General features: G+C 39.4%; 1 protein-coding gene across 3 annotated transcripts; it reads left to right on the top strand.

The window, feature by feature from the left end:
- The first annotated feature begins 121 nt into the window (after positions 1-121).
- OLAH (oleoyl-ACP hydrolase) lies at positions 122-11,882 on the top strand. Of its 3 annotated transcripts, none has more exons than XM_005480282.4 (7): positions 122-260; positions 6,508-6,639; positions 8,277-8,415; positions 8,997-9,096; positions 10,130-10,299; positions 11,184-11,269; positions 11,514-11,882. In XM_005480282.4, the coding sequence occupies exons 2-7, from the start codon at positions 6,510-6,512 to the stop codon at positions 11,642-11,644; spliced, it is 756 nt and encodes a 251-aa protein (XP_005480339.1). In that variant the 5' UTR covers positions 122-260; positions 6,508-6,509; the 3' UTR covers positions 11,645-11,882. The 3 variants fall into 3 exon arrangements, with proteins under 3 accessions (XP_005480339.1, XP_074391635.1, XP_074391646.1); XM_074535534.1 differs by lacking the exon at positions 122-260 and adding an exon at positions 961-1,096; XM_074535545.1 differs by lacking the exons at positions 122-260; positions 6,508-6,639 and adding an exon at positions 6,650-8,169.
- The last annotated feature ends 76 nt before the right edge of the window (positions 11,883-11,958 follow it).

Raw genomic sequence — 11,958 nt, 5'->3', positions numbered from 1 at the left:
CTTCCCAGCGGGTCCGGAAGCCGCGCGGGGCGGGGCGGCCGCGGAGGCGGGAGGGGAGCGGCCTCGCCGTCCCGGGCGCTCCGGGGGCCGGCGGAGGAGTAAAAAGGGCAGCGTGAAGTGGGGCGGAGGTGCTGACGCCCTCGGGGGCAGACGGGTTCGGGAGAGAGAGCCGGGCTAATCGGAGGGCTGGGCGGCCGCCACTGTGTGAAGCTTTATAAGGGCAAGTGCCGGTCTGCGCCTGCGAGAGGGTAACTTTGGACGTACGTACAGACTGGGGAACGAGTGGCTGGAGACCTCATTTCCATCGTCCTGGGGTTCCTGGTTGATGGAAAATTGCCTATAAATCAGCAGTGCCCTGGCAGGCAGGAGGGCCCGCCGTGTCCTGGGGGGCATCAGGCCCAGCATCGCCAGCCGGCAAGGGAGGGATTGTCCCTCTGCACTGGGGCGGCCTCACCTCCAGTGCTGGGGCAGTTCTGGGTGCCACAATACAAAAAAGACATTAAACTATTAGAGAGCTTCCAAAGGAGAGCTATGAAAATAGTCAAGGGTCTAGAGGGGGAGCCACATGAGGAGCGGCTGAGATCCCTTGGTCTGTCTAGCCTGGGGGGGACTGAGGGGAGACCTCACTGCAGTTACAGCTTCATCATGAGGGGGAGCAGAGGGGCAGACACTGATCTCTGTGGTGCACAATGACAGGAAACAAGGGAATGGCCTGAGGTTGTGTCAGGAGAGATTTAGGCTGGATGTTAGGCAAAGGTTTTTACCCAGAGAGTGATTGGACACTGGAGCAGGTTCCCCAGAAACCTGGTCTCAGCACCAAGCCTGCCAGAATTCAAGAAGCATTTGGAAGATGCTTTCAGGAACATGGTGTGATTCTGAGGATGTCCTGCATAGGGCCAGGAGCTGGACTTCAGTGATCCTTAGAACTCAGTACCTGTGACATGGGGAGAAAGAGCGCCTGGGGCTGCACTGGAGGCAGGGGCTCTTCTTCACAACTGCTGTCCCTCATGGGCTATGCCCTTAACTCCTGTGGTGTCCTTAGCTGAACTGAGACCAGATGCAAGCCCTGGCTGACCCAGGGGACTCCTCACCCAGGGTAAGTGGCCCAACAGCTTTGTGGGTGGGCAGTGGCACAGGAATCTGCAAGGGTGTTTCTGCGGAGCAGGTCTGGGCTGATGGGTTTCTGTGCCACCTGTTAAAATGTTATGTGGGACAAATGCTTGTGGGATGTGACTTGCAGTTCCACAGGAGGAGGAGTAAGCAGTAGCCAGAGTGATTGGGTGGCATTTGGAGCACTCCACATGCTGGAGCAAACATTTCACCCCGTGGTGAAGCACCACTTGTACTGGGGAGGGCATGTGAGGCCCAGTGTAGTACACAAGCCCTACAAGGAACAACTGAGGGGGCTGGGGTTGTTTAGCCTGGAGAAGAGGAGACTTGGAGGTGACCTCTCTCCAACTTCCTGAAAGGTGGTTGTGGTCAGGTGGGGATCAGTCTCTTTCTCCAGGCAATGACTGACAGAGCCACAGGATGCAGTCTCAAGCTGTGCCAAGGGAAATACAGGTTGGATATTAGGAAAAAGTTTTATACAGAAAGGGTGATAAAGTATTGAAATGGTTTGCCTGGAGAGGTGGTGGAGTCATCATCTCTGGATGTGCTTAAAAAAAGACTGGATGTGGCACTTGGAGCCATGGTTAAGATGTTAGGGCTGGGTTGGACTCAATGATCTCGAAGGTCTCTTCCAACCTAGTGATTCTGTGACTTCTTTCCTCTTTGCATCTGCAACAGTGGCACCTTCTGTTTGTTTTTGTTACTCTGCTGCCAAAATGGCTTTCCATTACCCACTGTTGTGGTTTAACTCCAGCCAGCAACCAAGCCCCATGCAGCAACCGCTCACTCACTCACCTACCAGTGGGATCAGGGAGAGGATCAGATGAGTAAAAGTTAGAAATCTTGTGGGTTGGGAAAGCCAAAGCTGCGCAGAAAAGCAAATCAAAACAAGGAATGAATTTGTTATTTCCCATGGTCAGCCATCCCAAGCAAAGTAGAGCTCTGTCGTGTGTAACAACTGCTTGGGAAGACAAACACCGATCACATAAAACATCTCCCCATTCTACCTCATTACTTTCGCTTTATATACTGACCTCTTCCTGAAGCCTTTAGTGCTGCATGGCGTTGTTTTGACCCAAGAGCAAGGCTCACACTTGGTCTTCTTGAATCTCATACCATTGGCCTTGAACCATTGATCCACCCTGTCCAGATCCCTCTGCAGAGCCTTCCTGACATCCAGCACATCAACCTCCCACCCAACTCAGTGTTGTCTGAGAATTTACCAAGGGGTGCACTCAATCCCCTCATCCAAATTATCAATACAGGAGGTTGCAATCTCCCAGTTAATTTTTTTCCCTTGAGATGGTAATTATCTTTCCACATTGATGTCTTTCCTCTTGATTGTTGGGCTACTTGTCTAGTGTCATCCCTGTATGCTTGCCTTTCTCCCCAGTTTTATCTCTCTTACCTTTCACAGTTCAACTCTATGGACTGATTTAGAGCTCTTCCTCTCAACTGAACAATGTCCTCAAACATCTGAGCAAAGGTTAGGTGGTTGTACCATAGCAGAACTAGGATGACAGCAGCAGTAGAAAAGGAGGGGAGATTATACTGCTCCTGGTGTTTGTTTTTGAAACACCCACATGGTCTGTGTATTTGGCAGTTTCAATGCTCTGGAAGGTCCAACTAGTAAGTCCATGTTGAGAATGCATGTTGTGTGACTTTAATATTTATTTCAATAATTTTGCATTAGGGATGCTTTGAGCTTATCAGATGCGAGTGTTCCAAAATATAAGTTTCTCTGTAATAATGTCCTAGATTTTTTTTCAAGAGGAAATAAAGGGATGAGTAAACAGCTTTCTGGAGGACATGATTTCACTTGGTAATTGCATGATTTTTTTTTCATCAGCAGCTTTAAGATGTTAGCAATGACATTAACCAATTTCAAATATAGTGTGCTAAAAATGTAGCCTTAAGAGATATGTTATTGGGAAAAATATGACTAATAAGATGGGTATGCTCCATACTTTTTTGCCATTAATTTATAGGATCTAGATATAAAGACACAGGATTTCCTGAAGTCTTTATTTTTCAAGAAGCAAACACCAATATTTTTCTGAACTCAGGATCTACTGAGATATGGCTTCCCACTTTGTTTTTCCTGTGGTTTATGCATTTTGCTGTCTCTTAAATGGAAGATCCCACCACTGCTTTTGCTGAGTAAGAAAACTTTTAGGGATATAAATCCACAAAGCTCAAAAACATGTAATAAATATTACAGTGCATGTAACAGATGTGTTTTCCCTCTAACTGGACACCTCTTTTCATGAACCTGTAAATTTCCAGAAAGTTTAAATGCCTACCCTGAAAAACGTATTTTTAAAATTTTTAAAAGGATTATTTGAATAATGAGTGTAGCCAAATGTGTTGTGATACAGTAATATGTAAGGTACTGATACAGATGCAGAAATAAAAAAATTCAACTGTTACAATGTTTAGAACACTGAGACATTGGTGTCTATAATTTATACAAAGTGTGTTTCTCTTGTGAAGATAGAATCAGTAGAGGATTACATTGCCTAACTGTCCTACAGCCTGACAGCTCTGTTATTACAGGATTGCAGATACCAAGTGGTCAATGCCCCGCCAGGTGTCTCAGATTCAAGCCTAGCTGTAAGCAATCCAGCAGCTTTGAAAACAGACTCCATGCCTACCATGAAGTTGATCATTTGACTCCCAGGCTCACTGTTCCACTTCTGTGCATATTGCTGGGAGGTGAATGGACTACCTTAAATCTAAATTTTATGAGTAGACCTGGATCTACTTGCCACTTGGGAAAGGGTTGCTTTTTCCCTGGCTTCCAGAATCTGCAGACAAGGGGTTAACTCATGTGAGTGCAAATGGCACAGGTCTGCTATGTAGGGTTTGCAAGTTCCTGGGTATCTGAGAGGCCTCTTAGGTCCTGGACTGCCCTACTGGCAAGTACCACACTCCTGCAGTTCACAAAGACTTCTTCTATGGCTTTTTAAACTGTGTGCTGTAGGATATATTTTCCTTGGGGAAAGCACTTGGTGTTTCTTTACCTTTGGCTTTCTGTTCCCTGCAGGGTGGGGCTGTTGGTCCACTTGTCCTAGCAGCTGGTCAGTGTGGAAGCAGTTTTGTTGTCACTTGTGTTTGCAATTGTGCTTTTCAATTAATACTTGTCCACCTACTATAAGGTGATGCCATGAAAATAAATAAAGCTCATGTAAAAAGTTTGTCATGTCCTGAAAGCCTGTCTAAAAAACATGTTTGAAAAATAATCCAGAATTTCTTTGGTAATGGACCACATCTGGATCCATTTTTAATTCTGTTCTATTGGAAGGATATTGAAATACTGAAGTGAGCATGGCACGGTCCCCTGTGATTGTGACTGGAGTGGGTGGCGTACAGGAGATTCTGAGATAACTGGTTTTGTCTGAAGAGGGGAGTGCCAAATGAAGATGTCTTCACCTGCCTAATAGAAGGATGGGCAGAGTCAGGCTCTTCTTGGCTGTGCTCAGCAAAAAGAGAGAAGACTTGTGGATACCAGGGACAACAAGCACACAGATAAAAAGTACCCTCACTATGAGCCATGACTGAACACTGGAACATGGTTACCAAGGGAGATGGTAGAGGCTCCATCCTTGGAGATACTCAACACCAAGCGAGAGAAGATTTGAACTCTACAATCTCTAGAAGTCCCCTTCAGGCCTAAGTTGTTCTGTGATTTAAATGCTGGCTCTTTAAATCTTTTATACAGCTCTCTATCAAACTAGAATTTTATTTTCAGCTTATTCTAAATGTGAAGAGAAAAAAGCCAGGAAATACTTTCTTAAAATTCAGTGGATTTTCTTTTTTTCACAGACTGAGCTATTTCTTTGCTGATAGTTCTAGAAAGAAACATTCTTTTGATTGTGAACAGTCTAAAGTAGATTTTTATGACACTAATTCATCAGATCATGCATCTAACAAAATTTATAGGGCATAAAGTAAAAGCTTGTTTCTCTTGAAAACGTTACAGTCTAGGAAAATCCTGATTTTGCAGAAGAATTCTTATATATCCTCTCTTTGTTATAATATGGTCGAAGTTAGATCTCAGGTGTAAGGCCAATAGGTGGAAGTAGATGAAATTATAGACAGTTTGGAAATAATAAACAAGTTTTTTAAAATTGCTGTCTCATCTTGTAAAAAATGAGAAAAAAGACATTTCCCTAACCAAATATGTTTAGATTTCAAATAAATTGAGATTCAACTGTACTCCAAAGAGGATTATGTATTCATGTAATAGTTCTTTCTTGTTTGTGGCCTTTTTTTTGAATGAAAATTAGATTGGCTGAATGTATCTTTCAAACCAGTAAGACCGACTCTGCAGGTTGTTTCAGAGAGAGTTGTAAAATAATCCTTAAAGGCAAATTACTCCATTAGGTTAGCACAGGTGTGCCATTTGCACCCAAACTTTGGGGCTGTATGTGTAATACCAGCATGCATCTGTCCACTGGATGAAGTGCATGAAAGCTTCCAAAAAGGTCATAAAAGGCTCCTTTCATTTTCAACAGGAGGATGGTAAGACTGATGTAGGTGAAAACTAAACCACAGGAGTAGTTTACAGCTTGATAAACAATGTGCTCTTACTACATAGCTATGGAGTGCTAGTGCTGAGTAAAAGATTGGGGTAGAGCATCATGCTCCAGGAGGCTGGGAAGGGACAGATTGTCTCAGCAGCAGCATGATCAGTCACAGCTGGTGATGAGTCTGCATCTCAGTTACAGCTCTGACTTCGGTTACTCTCTGAGCCACTAAAACCAAAAAAGGGATTCATTCTTCATGCATCAGATACTGAGGTGTGCAGCTCATTGCAAGAGGATGTCATGGATGCCAACTGTTCAAGGGGAGACTGGAAAAATGCATAAAAGAGTAATTATTAAATGCTATATACATATAAAGAAATGACATCCTACTATAATTTGCCATCTATTTTACCACTGTGCTTTGACATCTATTTTACCACTGTGATAGAGAGAACATTGAACTAGGTGGTCCTTATGTTTTCTAGGTTCTTCAGATGGGCCTTTTATTTTATCCTAAAAGCCTATGTTTTTAAATGGTCTTCCTTAAATCCCTTAACAATTTATTTTGCTACTTGTAATGTTTGTTGTGGTCAGTGACTGAGCAAATATTAACTAAGGGTATTGCCCAATACTATTCTGCCATCGTTTATAAAAGCAGAACTGTTTTACAGTGTTGCAGGAAGATTATCTCATATCTAGCAGAGAGCTGTTGTAACACAAGCAGTTTTGATGACAGAGACTATTGCACCCTGTTGTTTCAATTTAGACTTAATTCACTCGAATTTTCCTATATCTGAAGAGTCTTGTTCTAGAATGATGGTAGGGTTTTTTTGTTGTTGTTGTTTTTGTTTTGTTTTGTTTTTTTAAGAAATGGAAAAGCTGGTTGCTTGTGTACAAAAAAAGCCAGATGCTGTTTGTAGACTGATTTGCTTTCCATGGGCTGGAAGTGGAACTTCTCAACTTGCTCAGTGGGGGAGACTGTTCAACGACTCAGTTGAAGGTTGGTAATTTTGTAGTTGCAGTAAAGCAATTCTGAAATACACAATCGCCAAAATTTTTAAATGGAATATAATAGTCTTGAAAGCACTACAATCTTTATCCAATGTGTCTTCTCCAGAAAGGAAGGAACTAGCATTTATTAGGAACTAGCATTTCCACTAGGGCACATTTTCTGTACCACCTTGGATCAAATTATATTTGATTGGGTAAGAAATTACATCCTCAGAGCTACAATTCACAAGAGTATAGTATGCTTGACTGCTTCAGAAACTACTGGTATGATTCAGAAACAGAACTACACGGAATATTGTTGATAAACCAGTCTTCAGCAAGGTTAAGAGTGAAGATATGAGAACTGTTTTTAATTTTGAGAGGCTACAGAGTATCTCTTATCCAGTGTTTGTACTTCTTGTATCAAAACTGAAATTTAATCTATGAATTTTATAACAGTGAAATGATGTTTAGTTACACTATGAAGTAATTCTCATTGCTCACAAGATATATCAGCACTAAAAAAATCCATTGCTTGACCTATTTGAAGAGGAACCAAGGCCATTTTCCAAACCTTCCACAAAGAAAAAACAATTTCATATTCATGAACATCGCCATTGCAGTTTTACCAGTCCTCTAAATGCAAATATACTTTCTGGTGAGCAGTTGTATGTTGAATCTTCCTTGGAATTAGGGGAAAAAACAGAAAACAAGAAAGAAAAAGTTTTTGTCCACTGGAAGTACTTCCAAGAAAGTTACTAAGGAAATGGCCTAGGACCAACTGCAGATGCAGACAAATAATAAAGTCAGGGCACAGCATGTTCTTTCAGCGATGGTTTCTGCAGAAAGTATAGAAGATGCAAACTTTTCTGTACTCATATCTATGGTATTAGGTTGTGGTTTAGTCTGTCTCTTCTAGAACAGTCTGTCTCTGTGTGTCTGACCCATTACTTCTACATAACTAGCAGTATGCATGATGTCAAGGAGATTTGAAAAAAATCAACATATTTTCTGTTCTATTCATTCCTTACTTTCACTAAACAGTGAGAGGAAAATCCTGTTTTGAAAGGAAAATAGTAAAAGCATGTAAATTTCCTTCTCTATAAATATAAATAACTATAAATGTAACTCTAAATACAAATATCCACTAATTTGCACTATGATTCCACGTTTTCCAATGTGCAGTGCTGAAGAGCTGACAAAGAAGAAAACAAGGATTGTACAAGTCTAATATAGTTTCACTTACTAATGCTGCCCTTGAAAGGACATATTTTGCACAGCCCTCAAACTTACTATTATTGAAATTAATGAATTTTTGGTTGTTATTGAAACTTATAACAATAAAGTTGCTTTCAAATCTCAGCTGAAATCAGGATCTTGTGGATTCTGACCCAAGGCACTTAGCAATCAGATCAGTAGGAGGGGCAACATTTGAGAGTAAAGGAAGGGTGGAAACCTAATCTCTTGCAGGATTAAATCACAGTGGCAGCAACAGCAAGCAAGTGCACAGGATCAACTCTAAGAAGGATTAATTAAAATAGTATGTATATTTTGCAGAATAATAAAAAACTTAATTAAAATTATTTTACTGTATCTATTTGAAATACCTATAATTCTTTTCCTTCCCTTCCTTCACCTCCTCTGCAGTGTTCTGTATAAGGCTTCCTGGAAGAGAAACTCGTCTCGAAGAGCCTTTTGCAAAAGACATGACAAGTGTAGTTAATGAAATTACAAGTGTTTTGTTAAAAGAATTGAAAGAAAAACCATTTGCATTTTTTGGTCACAGGTAAAAATATATGCATTTTTAGATACCCTGGTGAAAGAGCTTCTATTGCTGAGCTCTAGAAGAAGAGAGTTACTTGTTTTTATTTGCAAAACCTTTAGGAAAAACATGCTTCTGCAAGGATGTTCTGTCAAGTCATCCTAAAACATGCAGTTGCTCTCAAAGACTCTGGTTATTTATTTATACTTTCAGGTGCAACATCTGAGCATGTGTTTCGAATCAATCATAACTGCATTTATTGTTAATATTTGTGCCAGTGCTTGATATATATGAATGCAGGGGGTGAATCATTCATGAAACACAGATTTTAAAGATTGTTGAGTCCCAAGTACTAAAAATAACTGCACTTATTGAAAATTAAGGAGACTATTAAAAGAAAGAGAATATGAAAAGGCCTTATTTGCAAAATTAGACTGTGTAGGAATATGCTTCATGTCAATAAACAAATATCATTATAATCTGCACGTCATATACCATTTCAGCAATTGTTCAAGATAGCCAGTTAGCACTGAAATTAAAATTATATTTTCCAGGTTTTATGTACATTTTTACTTACTTTGCTTTAATTTCTTGTTTTGCTGCAGTTTTGGAACTTACATGAGTTTTGCTGTTGCACTTCATCTGAAAAAAAAGTATGGACTGGAGCCAGTCCATCTTTTCATGTCAGCAGCACACTCCCCAAATGTAAGCTACAGAATCATTAACATTATGAAACAGAACCATAAATTAGCTACTAAGAGTAAGAATAATATTTTACAGTATGGTATGCAGAGTAGTTTTAATTAAAAAAAAAATCAGCATTTCTTCAGAATCTATGAAGTGACAAGTGTTCTGAGGTTGATGCAGAATACATAATATTCACTGCTCCTAACCTTAGCCTTGGAAGAACAATCTCCTTTACTAATGCTGGAACTAATTAATGCTTAAACTAACTAATCCTTAAACAAAAATTTTTTGAATATTCTGTTATTTAGTATGACTATTGGCTTAAAACTCAAAAATAATCAAACCAAAATTCTAAGTGGTCCTCCTTTCTGTGTAATGTATAAAGTGACTATCTTTACCAAGTCTTTCATAAACCTGCTGCATCAGCCCTCAATACATTTGTCCATTTTTTTTCTCTTTCCTCATTCTTTGTAGGATTTTAGTCAGTTTTTTCTGAGGTTCTGCTGGTTCTGATAGTCTTTCTCAGAAAAACAGTAGTGAAGTGGCATTTTTCCAGTCCTGTCCTCAGTCAGCATTTGCTATTTCTGTTCTTCAGTTTCTAAGGCTTAGCAGTCCTGAGTATGAGCTAGTGATTCATGGGAGCAATTGTTATTCCCACAAATTTCCATAATCAGTTGGTCTCTTTGTCCTACATTAGCCAGGTTTATGTCCAGTGCTAGGTTTTTCTTTCTCTTAGATTATTTTACTAGTTGTATTTCAATAGTAAGAGTCAAGCTTGAACAAAATAATATTAACAGTTATTTGTCTTATTTGAAACTTATTTGTATAAGTTTCAGAAGTACAGAGGACTTGGCTCACTCATAGTTTGTAATTTCAGTAAGCACAGTCTACTAATCTTTCCATGAAGTGTTCTCTGTGAATGTTAAACAAATCAGCCATCATATTCTGGAGATGGAAAATTATTGTACTTTTTACTAAAATAATTTTAATGAAAAAGTTTTTCAAAGTATATTATATACAACATCTGATCTGCTTTGTTTGGTACTGACAGTCTGCAGCATATCTTGCTGTCAAAAGCATAGTCCTACCTGATGGACCCAATGACCTTCTTGCAATTATGGAGATTCTAGGAGGAAATTTTGAGCTTCCACATGATGAAGACCTTTGGAGGGATACGGCGCTTACTTTCAAAGAAGACGCCAAACTTTTTCAGACGTGTTCGTAAGTTTTACAACTTTGTATTACTTTTGTATTTGTATTTTACATTTTTACTTGTGTTTGATCATGTTAAGTTCTCTTTTTTCTTTCTTAGTAACTTGTTCTCATTTCTGTTATAGAAAGAATAATAAACAGTAAACATAGTGTTCTTTTCCTTTGAGTGCTTTTCTCTTTGTTTTCTGGTATTTATGCCCTAGATGAAACACTGCTTACTGCAGCAACCACAACTGTTACTGCAGTAGTGAACCTGTCATGGCAGAATTACAGTTCTACCTACCATCTGAAGTTAGCAGCTACTAAAAGGGAATATTCTTGTGTCTTTTATTGTTCTCTGAGGCTAACAACCTCATCTCATCGTGCTTCAGGAACACTGCATTCAGCCTCTAGCCTAACCAAAAACTGGGATCCTGTGTTCTGGGCACCCAGACAGCCACCGTTTTCCTGTGTCCTCACTGCTGGACATGACATGACAGCTGATGTAGCTGAGTGGTTTAGGCTTCTTACCTTGGCAAAAACAAGGACACTCCTGGATGTGGGACCCATTTTGGTCATAGGAATCTGACACTGAAAGATGCTGAAATGTTAGAACTTGTATATAAGTAGGTAACATCATTATTTATTGTAGGTGAGAATTTTTATTGCAGGTTGAAGCTCTTTTTTCCCCCTAAATATTGGGTCATTTTTTCCTTACAATTTTATATCTAATTACAGTAGGGCAAGGAGCTAAGACACTTCCAGAGTATTTTCTTCTCCTGATGTTCTGTATAATCTAACTCCTGAAATTTGTTACATTTTGGAGAAGAACAAAAAATCTTTTTTGTATATGGAAGCAAATTCCAAATATATGTATCTTATGGAATGTTTTATGACTACTTTTATGTTCACAGATTTGAGAAGACAGAAATGAATATCCCCTTCTCCTGTGATATTACCTACTTTTGTGGATCTGATGATAAAATATATGATGCAAAAGGTACTTTGCTTAAATGGTTTTCCTCTTATACTTACACATTTTCTTGTTGTATTACACCCATTATTTAGAGTCTTCTAGAGTCTACTTCCTTCTTAAAGGAAACAAATCAACAGAGTAGTTTCAATATATGAACCAAAAAGTTGATAAGGGATTTAAAATAATTATTAAATTATAGCTTTGAAATAGTTATACAAACTGATCACAATAGTTGACATTTCTCTGACACGTTAAATATCTTTTTTAGGTTGGCAAGAACTAACGAGTGGAGATACTTCCTTTTATGAGCTTCCTGGAGATCACCTTTATCTGCTAAAACCCTCTAATGAAAGCTTCTTGATAAAACACATGACAAGAAGCATAGAAAATGGTCTTTGAGTATTTCTCACAATTTTAATAGCAGAATGTGTAAGGTTAGTCCACAGCAATTTGTAATAAATCACTTCTTTCTCTACATTGCAGCTATGCCTCAAAGTTGTTCTGTTCCCCTGTAATCCTTTATAAGGGGGTGTTTCCCTGATGTTTTGAAAACAAACATAGGCTTTGGGTCTTAAAACAGGTTTCATCTTTTCCTTCTTCTCTTACATGTGTACAAACTCTTCACTTTATTCCATAACCCTGTTTGCAAAAAAATTATGTCTATGTTATTTTACTGTTAGAGCTTCTGTTTGTCTGCTCCTGTCAAAATGCTA

The sequence above is a fragment of the Zonotrichia albicollis genome, chromosome 1 (assembly GCF_047830755.1).
Source record: "Zonotrichia albicollis isolate bZonAlb1 chromosome 1, bZonAlb1.hap1, whole genome shotgun sequence".
NCBI lineage: Eukaryota > Metazoa > Chordata > Aves > Passeriformes > Passerellidae > Zonotrichia > Zonotrichia albicollis.
This window is presented reverse-complemented; position numbering and strand designations above follow the sequence as displayed.

Coding starts and splice junctions, on each gene's coding strand:
- OLAH (XM_005480282.4), top strand. CDS start 6,510: ATGGAAAAGCTGGTTGCTTGTGTACAAAAAAAGCCAGATGCTGTTTGT. Junction 6,640..8,276: donor GTTCAACGACTCAGTTGAAG/GTTGGTAATTTT, acceptor CCTCCTCTGCAG/TGTTCTGTATAAGGCTTCCT. Junction 11,270..11,513: donor TAAAATATATGATGCAAAAG/GTACTTTGCTTA, acceptor TATCTTTTTTAG/GTTGGCAAGAACTAACGAGT.